The following is a 21006-nucleotide window of genomic DNA, read 5'->3' on the forward strand; positions in this document are numbered from 1 at the left end:
TAAGCAGCTTTGCCAGCGCCAGCTGTGTACACCCACATTTTTCTGCATGCTTGGATCCGTTGACTCCGTTAAAATACACTCTGTACTTGAGTTGAATTAATTCCATGGTGAGAATACTTTTAAACCAAATAAATGGTCCCTCCATCTGACATGTACGCTATTTCAGTATTTTGGTATTTTGTCTTTCTGCTCCTCGTAAAGGAATGAGCACCAGTTATCTTGCGCAACATACGATTCATTATACTCACTCCACTTTTTGCATGGTTTTTTATAATTCATGGTCGTCATTTTAGAAGTTTGGAAAAGAAAAACAATCCATTAACCAAATGATAAAAGGACATATCTAAAATGTAGACTTTGTTTTACACTAAATTGAAGCATAAAAGAAATGCATGTTAATGTACAGCTAGTGCTTAAATAATTTATCATTTGGGCATAAGAGATGATCGAAAACTCAAACCACAAAACAAAAATAACTTGAACAGAAGGAATATATCCATTGAACAGGTAGAAGCTCAAGGGGATCAGGAAAAGAATGGTAGGGGGCATAGAGCCTCATAAGTTCTCGTTTTCAAGCCAGACTCTGATAACGTAAGAATGGTAGGGTACATTCGGCCTAGAATTCAATTCTTCCTCAATGTCTTGTTTGTTTTTTAATCTGCATCCCTTGCGTTAGATTTTAACAAGCTCGGAATTCACGTAAACCTTATATATTAACAGAAATATAAATATTGTCGCAGCTAATTTGCATTTTATAATCAAAATTAAGCTTACATCAAAGAGAAAGGGCAATTTTTTTTCCTTCAGAAGAAAGAATCGGAACTCTCCATTTCAACGAGATCGAATAGGGATAGCTTCTAAATTTTGCTCTGCCAAACCAAAAGATGAATCTGCTCCGTTTGACAATTTCTTTTAACGTAAATAGTCACTTTGGTTCATGTAGCTTGCATTTAGTGATAATTTCATTCATATACCATGAAAATGATTAATTTAGTACACAAAAGTGTAAATGTACCGACAATTTAGTCCAACTATCAAGTTATTTATGTTTTCGTTAATTTTTTTTTTACAATTTGACCCTTGAAGGATAACGTGACAAATTCACATGACGAAAGTGAACTCTTTGCTGACAAGGCAAATCAACATGTGCATGTGATGTGCCATGTTAGCCAAGAGTGTCTTGGAATAAAATGCCAATGATACTTTTTTTACGGTTGAATTTTAAATTTGTGAAGCTAACAACTATTCTACTCAAGAGTTGATTCTTCTTGATTCCATAGTAATAGGTTGTTATGCAACAACAAATTGATGCTTGATATTTGTAACTAAATGACAAAATGGTCCACAACTTTTATAAAAGTGGACACTCACCATAAACATTGATTACAAAATCTAGATTGGTTTCATCATCATCATAAAAGATTCTTCATTGTCATCGTATAGTCCATCATTATCCTCTCCCATCTTCATTTTTTCGCACATCATCTTGATTATCATCTCCAACGTCACCAAAGAAATCAGTCATTACTTTAGTTGCTACATCTTTTTTTACATTAAGACCACCATAATCAAGTTGAATGTCATACAAAGGATGAACAACCTCTCCAAATTTGTGAGCCACTACATCTCCTTCCACACTATCCACGCCACCATCATTGTCTCTATAATGAGCAACAATGTTTTTTGTTATATTATCAATTTCATTTAGCATATCATCTCCAATGCAGTCATTTACACCCACATCCTCACCATGAAACACTTGTTTGTTTGTGTTGTTAATTAATGACTCACTAACAACATTAGACACACCTTCTATTAATATCTTCGGTGTCAGGAAATAAATATTCATACACAACATTATCATTCACACATCTGGTGCAACAAAGTAATAAAATAACCTTATCTTACGAAATTGCATCTCGTCTTCAACGCACAATCAAATATACTTTTCAAATGACAACCAAAAATAAAATGCCACTATCTATTGGCAAGTCATCAACATTGCAAAAGGGTGGGGGACGAAGATTTACCACCAACACTTACCAATTGGTCCACAATGCATAAAATTTACTTTTGTCATATGGATTTGTCACATCATCCCTCACGTGCCACATCATTAAAAACATTAACAGAAATAGAAATAACTTAACGGTTGGACTAAATTGTCTGTACATTTATATTTTTGTGGATTAAATTGATTATTTCATAGTTTAGAAACAAAATTGTCATTGAATGCAAACTATATGAACCAAAATAACTATTTATCATTTTATTTACTATGTTACAAGCACAAAATATTTATTAAATTTACTAATAATTAATTTTTGTCTAAAAAATTGATATTTTTTAGTGAAATTTTTTCTTCTATTTGGTTGGCAAATTTTATTTATTGTCATTTTATTTACCGAGATACTTTATAAATTCCTTTGTTCAATAAACTGATGTAATTTAAAAACCCACTCACAAGCAACTAGCATCACAAAAACCACATAAAAACTAACAAAACTTGCTACTTTCTACTTGTTTTTTCTCACCACAATTATTATTATTATTTTCCAACAAAAGTTTAAAATAAAGTCCCGCGGGCCCAAGAAAAAGACAAGCTGTCTCCGAAAAGCAAAGTTCAGCAGCACGCGATTGGGTGATAGAGTTCGCTTGGGCACTAAGTATTTGACCAGACCACTTATGACACTCTGACACACAACACAAATACTAAACAGCAACAGTCCTAATAAGTGTGACAAAAAAATATCTACCCCAACACGCGGTCCCAACACACAAAGAAGAAGGAACCAACGTAACTGCCAGGAAACTAAACCAAAACCTCAAATTATCAAAACTCGTTCTCACACACACTCTCACTGTGCAATGGCCTTTCTCTTCCACCGCCATCATCTCTCCACCCTCCACCGCCCTCACACCCTTTTAATATCCTCACTCCCCCCACCACCTCCCACTCTTTTCTTTTCACACCCCTCCTCATTCTTCTTCTTCACACTAATTCAGAATCAACATGAACCCAAATGATGCTAACTCTCCTAAGCCGTTGGAGATTCTGCAGATGAACCCTGTTCCTCCGTTTTTGTCCAAGACCTTCGACCTCGTCGACGACCCGACTCTCGACCCCATTATCTCATGGGGCTCCACCGGTTTTAGCTTCGTCGTGTGGGACCCTCTCGAGTTCGCGAGAATCGTCCTTCCTCGGCATTTCAAGCACAACAACTTCTCCAGTTTCGTTCGTCAGCTCAATACTTATGTGGGTATCATCAATTCATCATCATTCATCGCTTTGCTTTTACTTATATGCCACTCATGGCTCCTTTGGTAACTATTTTTTTGGTTTTGGTTTTTGGTTTTTGGGTATGCATGTATGTATGCAATGTTTTCTTTGGGTGTTTTTGTAATTTGGTTTGTAAGTACTTTTTTTTTTTACCGGTAAATTTTAGTTCGTTATGTTAGTTTTTTCATTTTATGGGCAACTTCTCCAAAACCAAAAAAACCAAATGTCATCCTGCGACGTCTTCCTCCTTCTTTCTCCAATGGGTCAATCTTATATGTCCCTTAGTTATATTAGTTTTGTTAGAAGAGAGAATCAAACCTGTGACCGTTCCTTTCTTTCCTTTTCCCATAACCATCCAACCCATCTTATATCTCCGGTATGTATGTATGCATGTACCTTGATTGGATAAGTTGATGTATTGAGTGGGAATGTATATGAATGTAAAAATTTTGAGGCGTTTTGACGGTTTGTACTACTGATTCTTAAATTGGATTATCATATTGTTTCTTTGATTGAACGAATTTTCTGAATGTGTGCGAGTTTGTAATGGTCGGATAGAATGATTCTTAACTTTGTTTAAGGCCTTGTTTGTTTACTTATTTCAAAAATAGCTTTTGTTTTTTTAAATTTGTTTGTCCCAGCCCCTAATCACATTGGGAAGTGTTTGTCCCATGGACATATTTTTTGTTTTTTAAAAGTTTGATTTTATAGTACATGGATAGAGAGTACTTGAAGAAAACAAAAAAGATGGGGAAACATTTCCTAGTTTTTGCCTTTTGATTCTGAAACTCTTGTTTTAGAAACGATTTTCAAAACTTAATGGATTTTGGATGAGAAATTGATTGCTAGCTTGTATCAAATTGATTTAGAAAACAATTTTTAAAACAAATAGTGAGAAGAGAATCAAACAAGCCATAAGATTCTTGGCTTGTGTTTTCTCATTTGTTAAAGGCAGAGTTTTTTAATATTTGAATAAAGATTGTAGGACACCTCCACTCTAGTTGACACCTAGAGAGATAAATAGAGAGAAGAGAGAAAAATGTAGGTATAACAGGAATATGAGATGATTGGAAGAGAGAGATAGAGAGAAATGGTAGATGTTAATAAGGTGTTTGAAATGATAGAGTGTTCACATATCACTACTCTAATTTTGGTCTGTTGAATCTGCTCATTGTAATTGCTATCTTGAGGTGTACTGTTTTGAGTCTCTGGTTTTTTTGGTTATGCTTATTACTATTGTTAATGTGATTGAGTGATAAGAATATGGTATGGATGCTTACTGATTGCATTGTAGTTAGGATTGAGACTTGAGAGACTACTACTACTGCTGGAAGTTGCAACAGGAGAAATATTCCCCTTCCTGTAGAAGGGATTTCATATTCCACAGGTAGTACTCCGGGTTCTGTGGGTTGTTTGTGTCATTTTGACTTTTCCTTATGTCTGTGTAAAGCTTGCTTTGGATTCGCAGATTGCATTATCCAATACAAGCTTGCTCTCTCTATTAGCTCATAGTGCCTAAGTTTTGGTGTACCTAAACCATATATCTTGTTTTGCTTTGCTGATATTCTTCCCTTTTCCCTCCTCCTCATTCTTGTCTTGGGGCCTTCTGCTTCTGCTCAATTCATTCTCAGATAACTTGGTGTTTGTCTCCAGGGATTCCGCAAGATTGACACGGACAAGTGGGAGTTTTTCAACGAAGCTTTCCAGCGAGGGAAGAAGCACTTGCTGAAGAACATCCAAAGGCGCAGGTCATCTCAATCCCAGCAGGTTGGTAGCTATATTGGAATCGAATGTTCTACTGAGGCAGGAAGGTCTGATGTTGAGATTGAGATAGAAAGGCTTAGGAAAGAAAGGACTATGTTGATGGAAGAGGTTGTTGATTTGAAACAAGAGCAGCGAAGAATGGCTCACCGCGCAGGAGAAGTGAATCAAAGGCTCCAATCCACAGAACAAAGGCAGAAACAAATGGTTTCTTTCCTGGTCAAGTTAATCCAGAACCCCGCCTTTTTAGCCCGCCTTAGGCATGAGGAGCAAAAAGAAATAGATTCTCCAAGAGTGGTAAGGAAGTTTGTCAAGCAGCACCAACATGAAACTGGAACAGCAGAAACTCTCCAAGAAGGGCAGATAGTGAGGTACCAACATGATTGGAGAAATATAGGCATGTCTTCCGAAACTCCAAAACTAAGTCCAGTTTCCATTGAACAGTCTCCTCACTACCTTTCACAGGGTTTGGCAGGAGAAGTGAGTGTAGGCGCAGAAGATCTTACTGCTCAAATAGAGAATATTGTATCAAATGACTTGGCTGCAGTGCACGGGATCACAGTGTCTCAGGAAATTATGATTGGAGAAGGATTATCTAGCTTTGGAGCTGAAGACCCCCTTTTCAAAGGGAAAAGTGTCATGAGTCCAATTCTAGAAGTTCCTCCAGAGTATTTTGCTTCCTTCCCAGAGGGTTTGACCAAGGGGAAAGACTTTCAAGATTTTTCTGCTCTTGGAACTGAAGGCATGATAAAGCTAGAAGATATATGGGACTCTGGCCTTAATGTTAGTGGTGCTGCTTCAGGTAGTGGGAATGAGCTGTGGAGCAATCATGTCAACTATGAAGAGTTTCCAGAATTTGGAGTCACAAGTGGTATGTCTGACTCAGACATCTGGGATATTGGCTTAGGAAGTTTGGGAATTGATAAGTGGCCAACTGATGAACCTTCTCTTGGTGAAACAAATGGTCAAGCTGGTCAACCAAAAGAAGATAGGCCTAAGAATTTTGGTCCATAGGGTTTCATTTGCTCCTGCACTTGTTGCCCTTTGGTTACTTGCTATATTTATAGTTCCTAGGAGGCATATTATTGAATCATTTGATTTATAAATAGTATTCATTCACCTGCTTTTATTCATCATTTACTTTCAATTTTTTTATTCTTTTAGATGAATTCTTTAACTGTCCATGTTTTTCTTCGTAAATTCTAATTGTGTAATTATTGATAACTTCCACTCAAGTAAATCATACTTTTCCTTTCACCTGATGAATGATTTAAGTAAAGCACTCACAGGTCTATACCACATAAGGCAGGTATCATCAAACCCCTCTTTGGGACTTGTTTTCTCTGCTATGCTTATGCCCTGTTGCAAATAATCCTGAATTCCTGATATGGGTGATAAGGTATGCTGTTTAAATGAATTGGTTAATTTCTTGTTCTCTCTCCCTTTTATACTTATATATGCTCTCTATTAAGAGATAATTGATTTTATGCTTCTTCTCTATTTGTTATTTTTACTTTTATTTACTTTATGATAGTAATATTCTGCACACGATTATATAAATATGTTTCGTTTGGTTTTTGCTAAAATTAGTATTTTAGCCCATGATAAATATTAAATTTTATGTAATTAAAATTTATAATAAATTAAATATTTGTAATATATAAAGTATATATTATAATTAGTATCTTAATCTATGCAATGCACAAAAAATTATATTTTTTTTATATAACTAAAATTTATAATAAATAAATATTTTTTAATAGAAATTATATTTTAGATTTATGATAAATAACTATTTGATAATCTTTTTTAAAATACGAAGATTTAATTTAGAAATAAAGATGAAAAGACACGCTGAAAGATATATACGATTAAGAAAATCAAGTATATGATAGTGATAACTGGCTTAAGAAAGATTTCTAGAAATGTTGTGTTTCAATTGTTCTATTTTTTGTATAAAGAAGATTAAATGTATAATAAATAAATATATTTAAATATATAAATTTTATGTTAAATTTATATTGAATTATTTGATATAAAGTTATTTTTAATCATATTGATATTTTAAAAAAAATCAAATTTAATTAAAAATTAAGATATAAAAGGGTTGATTGAAAAAGATAGACAATTAATAAAATCAAGGTTAAACGTATAGTTTAGTTCCTATACATAATGCGGATTCATAATTTTGTCTTTATACGTAAAAAAAAAAATTATATTAGGCCTTATATGTGTAAACATTTTCAATTTGATTGCTATCACCGTTAACCCTCTTGCAAATTCTTAATTTGGTTTTTATATATATAGTATTTTCTTAATTTGGTCTCTATATGTATAATATTTTTAATTTGATTCCTCCACATATAGAGACAAAATAAAAAATGCACTGGACCAATTAAAGAAGTTAATGGTCAACGTATAACGGTAAGGACCAAATAGTAATATTTTTTAAATCAATTTAATAACTTTTGCATGTAGGGATGAAATTGAGAATTCATAACATGTATAGGGGTTAAATTGAAAAAAATTGGCTATAACAAAATTCAGTTTAGCCACCTAAAAGTGGGTGGATTCATATAAAATCTAAGATGAAGGGGACATAATTTCTTGTTTCCCTGCATCTATTTTTACTTTAGACGCCAGTTGAAGCCATCCATGGTAGTGGAACGAATAATATATGCATGTTTAGATCAACGTTATTAAAATTATTTTTGTAAAATTGATTTTGAAATTGTTTATATTTTTATTATAAAATCAAGTTAATAATAAAGTTTAATAAAAAGTTTTGAATTTAATATAAAAAGTTACTCAAAATTAGTTCATGTTAGAATCAGTTTGTGTTTGACGTCACCTATACAATGATTCACGTTTACTTTTCATGTTGATGGCAAACAATTTTTTTTTATAAGCAAAGGTATTCATAAAACGGTGCTAGAAGTACAAAAAAATAAAAGGCCATGATACAAACGTGTAACATAGTTACCAGAAAAGAAAGGAATTGTCATATTTCTCTCTTTACCATAACTCGGTACACGGGCCCTAATTACAAGCTGCTATAACACTGACACACAGAGACTAGAGACTGTTATTTTTTTTTTTTTTTATCTTTATCAGAAAAAAAAATCCTCACTAATCCAAAAGTCGATCAAGAAATAAATAAAATTTGATCAAAAAATAAATAAAATTTGATTAAAAATTATTTCTGTTGAAAATCAAATTTGAATGATATCGGATCAATTCACTCTTTAACTTCAATTTATTAATTAGTTATATCTAAGGTTATCAAACTCAAGAGTTTACACAGAATTCGTGAGAGTTTACTCAATTTATAAGTCTATTTCATATAAAAATAATAATAAATATAAAAAAATAATATACTAATTAAACATTTTAACAATATAATAAAGTAAAACAATAAATCATAAAGTTCAAAATATTTAAATAACTAAGTCTAGTAATAATATATCACTTGTAGTAGTGGTAGGTTATAGCAGTGCTAGATCATTCTCATTAAAAGTTTGATACTATTAGAGAACAAGAGTTTGATATTATTAAAGGTAAAAATTTTGTATTTGAGAATAACATGCTAAATGAATATATGTTGAATGCTAAACACACATAAAACAATAAAAAATGACTTACATTTTGATCTAATTTTTTTAATTTGCTAACTTGTTAACTCGGTGGTAAACTCGAGAATATACTGAATTTACTTAGTTTATAGAATTTACTTAGAGTCTAATAAAAAAATTTATTCAAGAGTCAACTCAGAGAAAATAAGTAGATTCCTAAACTCGTAAAAATTAGCGAGTTAACCGAAAAGTTTAATAACGTAGTTATGTCGATTCACTTGTTCGCGAGAGACTGTTATTTACTCCTCCCTGTCAAATGCGCATTTGATTTTCCTTTCCCCGTAATCCTCTGCACTAAATAACCACACCAACTTCTATATCCCCAAAATTCAAATTTATGCACTATAATTATCTTTTTCGAATGCACAAACTCTTTGCCCTTCTCGGAATCTCTGCACAAAACTATCTCACCAAATTCTGACCTTTCCATAACCATTATTGGTTTCATCTCAATAACTCAAGACACCTGCAGCGTGTAATTTGTTATTCTTATAGTCTAATCTTCTACACTTCCATGCCTTTAGTAGTCTCCACATAAACCTATACCCAGATTATGATAATCCTTGAAGACAAAATAGAGAAAGAGAGATCCAATCATACCATGCATATCCAAAGTTTGGTCGCTTAGCTACCAGCCATAGCCACGCTCTGGTTTTGATAAGTTTCCCACACCTTTCCTTCATCCTTCTGCTCATTGTTGAAGATGATTGCATTCCGCTGAATCCATAAGAACCAAACAACTGCAAACCAAGTCACCATCCACGCATCATTGGCTTCCTTACTCAGACCCTCTATGTAGTGTTGTTGAAGATGATTAAGTGGGTCACAAGTTTGGACAACACACATGGACTGTGCAAACCTGCAATTGAAAAATAAATGGTTAGCATTTTCCTCTGCCTGTTGGCAGAAGGAACACAAGTAGTTATCTCCTGAAAGCTGTATCCTTCTTCTTCTTAGATTACTTTGTTTGCACCCTGTTCAACAAAAGTCTCCAGGCAAAGGCTAGAACGCTTGAATGAATGGCAGATTTCCACAAGCTTTTGAAAGTGTTGTCCAAGTCTTCCAAGAACTCCTCTTTGATTAATCTGGAATATGCTTCTTTGACACTGTATAGACCTCAATTACTGGAAATCCATCTCCACAACTTGTTCATCTTCCTTTAATTGCAATCCTTCAATGTTGGCCTTGAAATCACGCCACCAAATTGAATATTTTGTGCTACTTGTAAGTTCTCTATTTAAAAGGGATTTCCCCCATAAATAGAATTTAGCACTCTACACCACATCATATCTTTGCAAAAAAACATCCTCCACCTCCATTTCCCAAGTAGAGCTAAATTAAAAAGATTGATGTTTTTGACTCCCAACCCACCCTCTTCCTTTGGGAGGCAGATTTTCTCCCATTTGACCCATGCTATTTTTCCTCCTTTCCCTCAAAGAAAATCTCTTTGTATTTGAACCAACATCTTTGTCACGCTTGATGGGATTCTAATAAAAGGATAAATAGAAAAGTGGCAAAGAGGATAACACCGAGTTGATGAGAGTGATTCTACCTCCGAAGGATGTGCCTATGTTTCCAATGAGTTTGCTTTCTCCTCAATTAGTTTACGACGAAGTTACTCTCAATAGTTTCTTATTTTCATGTTTTTAACGCAAGTCCAAAAGTTTGAACATGAAATCAAACACCCAGAACTCAAAATCAATTTAGAAGTCTTCTTCCATGTCAAACTAAACATGTAAAAATTTATACAAAATCAAAATCAATTCTTCTAAGACATTTATATCATGCACCTCCCAACTTGTATCTGTACCTCTCATTTTATTTGTGTGAACAAAAATAATCCTTTCACCAGACATTCCTATTCCAAATTGATCTATCCAAAATTTTATCCTATTTTAGAATAGAAATAAGAGTGATAACACTTCTTTCTCCTTTACATTCATGAGAACCCACTCCCCCAAAATCAATAACATCCCAATCTCCATCTTTTATGCCACGAATATAACATTGCCTTTGTTCTCCGTTCTCCTTACATTATTAAATGAAATATATTAATGTGTTAGAGGCACGGTGGTGGTGCGATAGTGTTGGTAGAGGCAGTGGTGACAAAGGAAGATGGTTGATGCAGGTCTGCCATGGTTAAAAAGGAGAGGTAGTGAGCGTAAGCTATTTTGGGATATTTTTATCCATACAAATAAAATGAGAGATGCATGATACAAGTTTGAAGGTGTAGAATTCAAATGCCTTCTTCTAAAAGTGAAACCAAACACACGCGTATGCTCTTATCAATTGGGCTTGTCGGGATGATAGCCATATTGGATATCAAGTATGACGTTTCATTACTTGACTATATCCCCCCTTTTTTCACATTACATTTTTTTTTCTCTTCAACCTTTACCTACTTTCTTACACCTTCAATTTAATCCAAAACAGAGATGGTCCCCCAAAGGAATCAGAAGCTTACATACATCATAATTTTCATAAACGTTAAGTGGGAATGTTTTCCACCAAGTACAACAGCGGGATAATTTGTTAATTAAGATCCAGTATCTCTGGTTCAGTTTGCAAAACTGCTCACGACCATTTAAAATACCAAAGACCACTTGCAAATAAGCCGCAAACAACAAAATGCTATAATCTAACACTACCTAATTAGAAATGAAATGCATCCTTTTGAACTTTGAACTAATATACGAACAGTAGAAGCTAAGACTCATGATTCAAAGGACTGCATTTCAATTTGGCAAAATATGAAGGATAAAAAAATACGCTGAATAAAATGATGACAAAACCCCCCCATATAGGGGAAATCATGAATATTCATGACGCCTAAACAACATGCAGTTTAATATCATATGATCTACAATTGATCATTCTATAATCAGATGCAAGGGAAAGACAACAGGTGTAATTTATAAGTATCAAGAATCTTCCTTCTTCCGTTTTGAAGCACTTCCATCACTCTCATTTTTCCGCTTGGCTTCTTGGCGCTCCCTCTTCACTCCTTTTGCTTTGTAAGGTAAAGGAGTTTCTCCAACCTAAACAATCACATTTTTGTAACTGGTTAGATATCCTTCAGGGAACCGGAAAAGAAAAATTACACATGCAAAGGCAATGTTCATTTAATTTTACTGAAAGGAGCTAATTCAAAACAGTCGATGCTATGAAAATAGTTCTCATACCTTCTGATCTGGGATATAAATACTTCCAATCTTTCCCTGTAATTCGTCCCTTTTAACATTCTTCTCCTGTGAGCAACAGCACAAGTACACAATTCAGATATAATTTCACTTTACATAAACAGATAAACCAAAGAGATTTAGACATGTTGCCAACCTTTTTCTTTGGCTTCTCCCTCGATGTTTTCATTGCTTCCTTCCTCAAACTTTCATTAGGAGGACGATGCCGACGAACAACAAAATCCATGGACGGGCCAACTTCTTCCAATTCCATTCTTGGTACAACAGTGCCTGACTTTTTCAGTCTCAATGCGCAGTGAGTAAAAAACACTCGATTCGGAGACAGGGCAGCACATACATATGCACGATCCACTCCAGCAAGATTTAGATTCTCCACAACCTGCACGATCCATCACATCACTTCTGTTAATATAATCTCAGCCAAAAGCATAAAGGATGTTGCAAGACAACAAAAAACAATGACAACACACCTCACCACGAAGAAGATCGAGCAAAACTTCCTTCAAATGCTTTAGCTCTTCCACAGCCTCAAATCCTTCTCCAATAAAAACAATAAAAGGCTTTGACCCTTCCTTAGGAGCCAACTTCTTATTATAACTAAAAGACTCCATGGGTTTAAAATTTTCAACTCCAACCTCCACTAAATCAAAGATATGATGATCATAAGTTCTCCCTATAACAAGGTTATCAGGCCGCTTCTTCGAGTGAGATCCATACTGCAACAATACAAACACCAAAACAAAAAAACCTTAGTGGTGTGTTTAGATGGGAATTTTAGACAGAAATTCAACTTTTTAAGTAAATTTAAAGCACCATACATCACAATGACTTGTATGAATATCAAATCGAAATAATTTTTATGATGTTGAAATTTTTTAAGGATTGTTTTCAAAGAAAAATAAAGGAATTTCAAACAACACCTAAATGAAAGAATTTTATGAATGTTTGCTTGCACGTTTGAAACATGCATTTCTTGGAATTTTCATATCAAATCCCAAGTTTACACAGACACTAGAGTGTATTCGTTGATCTTGACAGGGATCTACACTTAGTAGATGTTAAACCAAACATCCTGTTAGAAATTCTTCATCTTTTTCATGGTCTCAATGTGAACACTCTCATCCCGAAACTTTGGCACATTCTCTTTCTCTTATGCACCTCCCTTTCTCTCCCCCTTTTTTCTCAATTTAAACTTCTATGAATTATATAAACTATTATTATTTGCTTCTAGTTTATGTTAATCAATATTTCCATAGTTGCAAATTGTGTCAGAAAAGAAAAATTGAGTACAAAACGAAGAATTTGAAAAATTAGAAATTTAAATCCCCTCTTATCCAAACAAAATATTTAAAAAAATTAAGGAATCTAATTAGGCTAATTAAATTCCCATGGACTCGGTCTCCAGTTTGAGTCCTGGTATGCAGCTGCTTTAAATACTGAAAGGGAGAGTTCTGCCGCTGGAACTCGACTCAAGCGGAATTGCCTGCTAAAGAGGATACTTGTCATCTTAACCAAAAAATTCTCATGCACTCTAAATTTCGTTGATTCTTTTTTTAAATCCTTATCAAACACCTAAAGCCATTACTTCGCAAGCAACATACCAATACTCTCTATTACTATCACATAATAATCACATAGAAACATTTTTTATTTATTTATAAAAGGCCTTGTGTTAGCACAACACAAAACTTAGATACACTAATATTACCTCACTAATCACCGCTAACATCTCCATAACTAAAATCCAAGCTATTACATATTCCGATATTCGTAACCCTAGCAGAACAGAGAGCACTTACCACAAATACGCTGCAATCGGTTTTGAGAGAGAAAAACTCGAGCGAAGTCTCGCCGCCGGCCTCGAAAGGCTTGACGTTCTCGTTCTTGCGGCTGTACTTGACGGCGCTGTCCTTCTTCAAATGATAAATCTGCGCGAGCACGGCGTTCAGCACGCCGCTGGTCTTCGTTCCGTGCAGGATCAGCGTCTTCTTCCCCGATTCCACCTGCGTTAACAAAAAAAAAAGATTTTCCCGGAAAATGTAACGATTTTCTGGGAAAACAAACAGACAAAGAGAAAGAGTTGGAGACTCACGAGCTTGGGGGCGCGCTTCTCGAGCTCCCGCTTGCCCTTGCGGGTCTTGGCGGTTTTGATTTCCAACATCGCAACGAAACGCAAAACACGAGCAGAGTATGCTTACTTTCAGGTTTTAGAATTAGGGTTTTGGAGCGGAAGGGGGGTTATTAATATGTATATTTTAAATATTTTGAGTTTAATTATCAATCTATCAGTGTAGAAATATTTTCAATCAATCATAATTATTGTAGATGTGAAATTTAAGATAATAATTATTGTAAAATTAATTTACTCTATATCGTTGATATATATATATATATATATATATATAAATTATAATAATTATCTTGAATAAAAATATTTTTAAATCACAAAATATATTTTTAGGAGTTTTTTATATAAAAATTGAAATTTTTTTAAAATTAATTTTTAATGAGAATGCATTTTTCGATTTTTTTTACAGAACAAAAATACTAAACTATAAAAACTAATAAAAATATTTAAACATAAATTAATAATCTTTCCTTTTCAAACTTTATCCTCCCTTGCACATTTTTATCACCCCCATTAGGGGGGTTTCATGAAGGTAGTATGTTTATGCTTTTAACTATTTTTCTTCCTAGTTTTATTTTTGTTCACACACACAATATCATTAGTGTCTCTCATTTTATATATGTAGTAACATATAGCTAGATCTTTAGTTCATCTAAATTGTTGCATCAAAACACCTCTTGGAGTTGTTCAAATCAATTATATATTTTCTCCACTCCAATTGCTTCATTATTATTGTACAATCTTTTTCTTATATAGGATTTTGAATGGTTCTATTGTTATGCTTGAATTTTTCTAATTTGTTTTATATTTTGAAAATTATTTCCCAGAATACACATTAGTATTATGAAAAGTACTTTATGAAACATATTTTTTATTTTTTTAACACTTCAAAAATACTTTCTCAAATGTTAAAAATAAAATATTATTCTAAAAAGTACATTCTCAAATAATGATTATGTCTAAAAAGGGTATATATGATATTAAAAATAAGAAAATAAACAACTCTTATCTTAGTTAGATTGATTTGAGTTGGATAGTTGATTAAAATTTTATTATGCTATGAAAATTTGAAAAAATCATAAAAAAATCCAAATAAATACAATTCGAAAGATTAAATAAAAGATAACATTTCATATCTAAAATTAAAAAAAATGAAAACGAAAAACCCACTTAACAAATGACACTAACAATATATTGAGCATAATTATTATTTTATTATTAAATGTAAAGTGATATAAATGAGAATTTTTATACGGTATTTTTATATAAATTTTAATTTAATTGATAAAATTATGGAAAATGTATTTTAACTCTTTAGGGTTCATGGGACACAAAAATAACGCAAAACAAAAAGTCCACCATTCTCCATTGACTTGTGTCACCTCCTCTTGGTTCAAAGAAATATAAGAAAGTTGCTAGCTTGAGCCTTTTTAACTCAAAAATCTCCAAACGCCACATCGAGTCTATCATTATAGACCAAGCATCAAGATTTGAAGCAAAAACAAGGAGGGGAAATAAAGAAACATCACACAAACAAGTAGGAGAAGGAAAAAGAAAAAGAAATATATGCTTACCCCTTGATGAGAACTTAAAAATAATGAAGAAACTTGCACACTAAAAACTTAGGATTTCCACGGGCTATAGAGGTTTTGAACTAAAAAAATGGAACAATACAATTTTAGTTATGATCGTCTTAAAAATAAATAAGAGAAGCTAAGCTAAACTTAATCCTAAAAGCAACCTATCAATATAACCAACGCCATAAAGTTCTTAATTAACTTAAGAACAAATGGGAAGCTCCACAATAGAAACATCTCGAATTTCACTAATCTTTTAATTTTTCTGTGGTTGCGTATAAGAAGTTCCTATTTATAAACCAAGCTAAGCAACCTTTTAAGTCCAAAAAGTGAGTTCCCACTAACAACTCCACTAATTTTTTAAGAATGAATAATTATCACTAACCACACCTATCTTCACAAGAAAACTGGTCTTTTTGCTTATAGAAGTCAACATAGTTCTACATGTTTGTCTGCAATACAGTTTAAGTTTAAGGTGAATTAACAATTGAAACTCAATAAAAAAATCACAGTAAATTCAATTAATGAATTTTATGATTTTATTATCATTTCCACTTGTTTAATGATACAAACAAGTTACTTAATAAAGTTGGAAAATCTAGTGTTATAATATCGCTTCCACAATTTCTTGTAGTATTTTGGTCTGACAAATGACAATTATCTATTTGCATAATCTTTGTTGGACTATCATCCATGGTCTAAATGCATCCTCATCCATGCCTGATGTGTATTGTGTCAATGATAAAGGGTGGCGTCGATGATAGAGGGTGTCGCACGCTGATGACAGAGGGAGGTTTTTTTCTAAATTGATTTTTTTTAATTTTTTTTATTTGGTTTTTTATTTTTTGTTATTTATTTTTGTTTTTTTTTAATTTTTTTCCTTACAGTTTTTTTTTAAATTTGAATTTTTTTGTTTTACTGATTTATATATATTAATTTATAAAAAAATATAATTTATCTAGTCCTGTATTTAAAAAAACTATCCTTAAATGAAACTCCACTTAGCTAAAAATTATATCTACTATCATATAATGTATTTAAATTAATTTTTAATATTTATTTCTATATGAATAAGTAAGGTTAAGTACTCATTTATTTAAGTTTTTTGAAAAGTAACTTTATAATATATTTTCAATTATTTAAAGACGTATTAAAATGACTGTTTTTTTCACCAACAAAAAAAGCTTACATCGTTATTATGAATTTCTAAACACATTTGTTCATCAACAAATATTTTTATTCAAGAATAACATGCAAACAAGTCCTAAAACTTAAAATACATTTGATAAACATGTTAAAACTAAATGTAACAAGACGTGTGATTATTTTATTCCATATTTGATATAATTGATTTTATTAAAAGAAATGAAATTAAAGAGACGGTAACAACACCTTTCTATTATATTTCTTCATTTTCACGTATTAAATGTTGTTTATGAGTTTTTTTTTACTGATTATTTATAAGTTGTCATATGAAATTAAATTTAGTTAAATATTTTCTTTGTTATGATTTATCGAGAATAATATTTAAAAAAAAAAATTAATCCTTAAATGAAACCAAATTTATTTAGATTGAAGAACACGAAAAAACAAAAAGAATTAGATAAATAAAGCTTAGGTAAACATCATAATTCTCTTAGACTAACATGATTAAAGTAGAGAACTTAAAAAAAGAAAAAACTAACAATAGAATTCCAATGATGAATTGAAAGTTTATTCTAAAAAAGTAACAAGTAGTTTGTGCAATGACTACATATATTCATCATGCATCAAAGCAATTATCTCATCAGTTGTTCTTGATTTCCTTGGTTTGTGCAATAGTGCAAGAATTTCATCAAGAGAACACCCAAAAATTGCATTAAACTTAATCGGACCTTTGGTACTAAATTCTGAACAGATTAAAAACATTTTTCCCACATCATTGTTGCATTTGAGCTTCATACAGTTGTATTCAAGACAATTGTCACCTACGTAGATTGGTTGACGATAAAAAACATTTATTAAAATTCTACAACCTTTGTTGCCATAAAAAATTGTTTTCCTTAAGGCAGCAAGCGACATGTCCTCACTTGTTGTGATGACTTTAGGATCACTAGAGCATTCAAACATTATCCCTTCATTTGATGGAATTATTACAGCATTACAATACACAATAGTGGATAGACTCTTCATGTTTTAAGCACTAGGGTGAATATTAGACAAATGTGTTTAGTTGCAACAAACCCCTATTGCTATATATATTAAATGATCTACTGTTTTCCCGTGACTTATACCAACGACTGAGATCGCACCAACAATATAAACAGTTTATATTTTTAAGCACTAGGGTGAATATTCGTTAAAGGTGTTGAGTTGCATCAAGCCCCTATTACTATATATTAGACGATCTATTGTTCTCCCGTGACTTATACCAATGGTTAAGATTGCGTCAACAATATAAGTGATTTAGATTAAGTCTTAATTAATTACGTTTGTTTTGCATAATTCGAAAAAGAAAACATTTTCCAGTCACATCATCTTGTAGAAAGCATTGTCCAGTCACATTGTCTCAAAACAAGCAACATGAGGTCAAATCGTATGGGGAAAAATAACATGCCGGCTGTCGACGTACTCGTCCATGTTCTTGTGGTTGAAATTGTTCATCAGGAACAATAGGTTGCTCTTTCTGGACAAAGTCATTAGTGGAAGAACTGTTAGCAATACTTTGGTGAAAGTATGCAAACAAAGGTATGTGCATACTTTGAATGTACGCATAAGCAAACTCTAATGTTTGAAGATTTGTATTGATCAGGTTTCTTATAAAGTCTTCTTCGCTAACACTGACAAATTGCGGATTGTACCCATAATCTTCTTGATGATGATGAGGTTGTGGCGTAAATTCATATGATTGAGCATGTGGTTGTAGTCTTTCATCATGCATCTTGACAATGATTGATGAGCTTTATTATTGAGGATGTTGTTCAGTTTCCATGTCTGGAGCTGAAGGAGATGTGGCGGCAAAGTTTGGATGAGTTGCAAATTGTGCTAGGCAAATTTTTGAATTTGCTCGGTACCAATTCATGTAGTGACTCATATGTTCAATCTTTCCTAGAATTAGTTGTCCGATTAACACATATTTGCGTTTTTCCTTCGAAATTACAATCCACTTTTGATGTTCCTTTGTCCAATTTGTGTCATTATGTCCTCTCATGTCAGTATGATAAAGTTTGTCAAGATTATGTGGTGGATTTGGTATGTCTTGACAAAGTCCAAATTGAAGCATGACCTTGTCAGTTTGCTGTCATATTACCATTGGAAAATAGATTAAAGCGACACAAACACTCCACATACTGGAATCCTTGTATCCATTTTCTGGCAGAAATGATTCCAAACCTCTATAAGGCATCCAATGAAATTGAAAAAATAACTTGTGTTAGTAATTTTAAAAACAATGTAATTGATGTTTGAATAAATAAAACAAAAAACAAATGGTTCAACCTCCTCGTTATGCATGTTGTTGAATCTTGACCTGTAGCCTATAACATCACCGCGTGGGATTTCAGAAAATTGTAGCCCTCTGTCGCTCCATCTAGTGAAAATATAATAGGTTAGTATCAAATACATTATCAAAAATGGACTTTGTTTGACTAAGAAATTTTTATTTACCTAGTTGCAAGTGGATATGACAGCTAGCACTTGACCTTTGGTTGAATGTATGACATGAGATACCATGCCTATGACTGTAACAACACTATACATCCTTCTATTTTTTTGGATGTGATATAAATTGCTCTACACATTTTTCTATACAAATGTGCTAAACATGTTGAACTCCAACTGTATCGGCCAGCTCGATCAAGATCTGCTAATAAGGGTAGATACATCAGGTGAACTCTGTTCCCTGACTTGTTCGACATCAACACCCCACTAGTAACTCCTAAAATGTATGTTCTACAATGGGCTGCTAATTGATGTGGTGTGGGTTCTGTTAGGAGAGTCAACATGTTTTCTTTTAATTATTTTAGTTTAAGTGTTGATCCTATTAGTGCATGCTTTGGGGGAACAACACCTATATATTCTACACACACTTGTTCCCAATCATAATATGTTGGGCCAGTAATTGGTCTTCCATCAACGCGTAAACCCAATTGAAGAGAAACATCCTCCAAGATGATTGTGCATTCACCAACAAAAAGATGAAACGTGTGTGACTCAGGTCTCCACCTTTCAACCAAAATAGTAACTAAAGTGTTGTTGATTTTAACTTGTCCGAACTTTGCAACATCTAAAAACCCACCTTGAACCAACAAAGATTCAATTATGGGATCTGGAGAAGGCATAACCTAAGCATATGACTAGATTACATCGTTTGTTACCTGCATAAATCAAAATAATAACAACATCATTATTTGTAAATCATATCATAATTAACATTCAATTAAACAAAATGTATTACATACTTCTCCAGATCTGTGAAGCTGTTGTTTCCAAAGGAGATGAGGAGTTGTAGATTCCATGGTTTAGACTTTGGTACTAAAGTCAAGAAGAAGTTACAAAGGGATATATGAGAATGAGAGAAAGTGAGGCTGCGAGTTAGTGTAATGATGGCAATAGATGCCTTGTATTTATAGAAAAAATCTAGCAGTAACACAATTCTTTTGTTGGTGATTATGGTTAGTACAAGGCATGCATGTTGCACAATGATGAGGATGTAATGACTATGTTTTCTATGTTCGGGAAAATCTCCAAGCTCACATGCATGAAGTTATATATTATGACCGCAGACATGCCTACACAAACATGTGCACATTCACCACCAATTTCTGCAAGCTCTTTGAATTTGAAGGGTTTGGATAAATACGTTGATGAAGCAATGAACCTTGAATCGAGTTTTGAAGAACCCCCCCTCCCCCAATTTATTTGATTGCTATTTTATTATTTAATAATTTGTAGTCGTCAAGTGCATGTGTTTTTCATTGTTGTATTTTTGAGGTATCGTCATGTGTTTTAATGCCAAAAGTTTGAAGTATGAATTGAAATCTTGAAGCTTGAGGGCCAAGTTGAGACTCGAAAGTTGTCTTAATGACATCATTGACATGGAAACTATCGGAATGAAATCTTATTTTAACCAAAGTAACTGATACAAATAAAAATCTAAACTTTCAAATTTGTCTTCATGGATTGAAATCTTGAAGTTTTAGTAATTTTTCCGTGTTTTTGGCCACTTTGTTAATGTGTTTGAGGGAATCGAGATCCGAAAGTTGTCTTAATAAATTTATTGACATAAAAACAATGAAAATAAAATATTCTTTTAACCAAAATAATTAATACAAATAAGAGTCTAAGTGCTCAAACTTACCCACAATATTCTTTTAATGACTTAATCCAATTCAATTAAAGTTAGATTAAGTTAACAAAATAAAAAAAATAAACTCAATCTAATTCAATC

At 32.8% G+C, this 21006-nt stretch overlaps 2 protein-coding genes and 1 long non-coding RNA gene across 3 annotated transcripts; 1 reads left to right on the top strand and 2 right to left on the bottom strand.

Moving 5' to 3' along the window:
- The first annotated feature begins 2774 nt into the window (after window positions 1–2774).
- On the top strand, window positions 2775–6223 carry HSF-28 (heat stress transcription factor 28). Its single transcript, XM_003541397.5, has 2 exons — window positions 2775–3256; window positions 4934–6223. Exons 1-2 carry the CDS (start codon window positions 3014–3016, stop codon window positions 6053–6055), a joined length of 1365 nt encoding a protein of 454 aa, XP_003541445.1. The 5' UTR covers window positions 2775–3013; the 3' UTR covers window positions 6056–6223.
- Window positions 6224–8911: 2688 nt separating this feature from the next.
- On the bottom strand, window positions 8912–9635 carry LOC121173304 (uncharacterized). Its single transcript, XR_005887854.1, has 2 exons — window positions 9274–9635; window positions 8912–9139 (listed from the first exon to the last, which is right to left on the bottom strand). It is a non-coding gene; the product is annotated as an uncharacterized lncRNA (long non-coding RNA).
- Window positions 9636–11456: 1821 nt separating this feature from the next.
- On the bottom strand, window positions 11457–14125 carry LOC100814010 (ribosome production factor 2 homolog). Its single transcript, XM_003542512.5, has 6 exons — window positions 13966–14125; window positions 13673–13876; window positions 12344–12589; window positions 12010–12252; window positions 11856–11921; window positions 11457–11711 (listed from the first exon to the last, which is right to left on the bottom strand). The coding sequence occupies exons 1-6, from the start codon at window positions 14032–14034 to the stop codon at window positions 11595–11597; spliced, it is 945 nt and encodes a 314-aa protein (XP_003542560.1). The 5' UTR covers window positions 14035–14125; the 3' UTR covers window positions 11457–11594.
- Between the last annotated feature and the right edge of the window lie 6881 nt (window positions 14126–21006).

Source organism: Glycine max, chromosome 13 (genome assembly GCF_000004515.6).
Source record: "Glycine max cultivar Williams 82 chromosome 13, Glycine_max_v4.0, whole genome shotgun sequence".
In the NCBI taxonomy this organism is placed as follows: domain Eukaryota; kingdom Viridiplantae; phylum Streptophyta; class Magnoliopsida; order Fabales; family Fabaceae; genus Glycine; species Glycine max.

What these genes read in the sequence shown, in the direction of transcription:
- LOC100814010 (XM_003542512.5), bottom strand. Translation starts at nt 14,034, where the DNA reads ATGTTGGAAATCAAAACCGCCAAGACCCGCAAGGGCAAGCGGGAGCTC. An exon ending in AGAAGCGCGCCCCCAAGCTC is followed by an intron (nt 13,877 to 13,965) that starts GTGAGTCTCCAA and finishes TTGTTAACGCAG; the next exon opens with GTGGAATCGGGGAAGAAGAC. An exon ending in TTTATATCCCAGATCAGAAG is followed by an intron (nt 11,712 to 11,855) that starts GTATGAGAACTA and finishes GTGATTGTTTAG; the next exon opens with GTTGGAGAAACTCCTTTACC.
- HSF-28 (XM_003541397.5), top strand. Translation starts at nt 3,014, where the DNA reads ATGAACCCAAATGATGCTAACTCTCCTAAGCCGTTGGAGATTCTGCAG. An exon ending in TTCGTCAGCTCAATACTTAT is followed by an intron (nt 3,257 to 4,933) that starts GTGGGTATCATC and finishes GTTTGTCTCCAG; the next exon opens with GGATTCCGCAAGATTGACAC.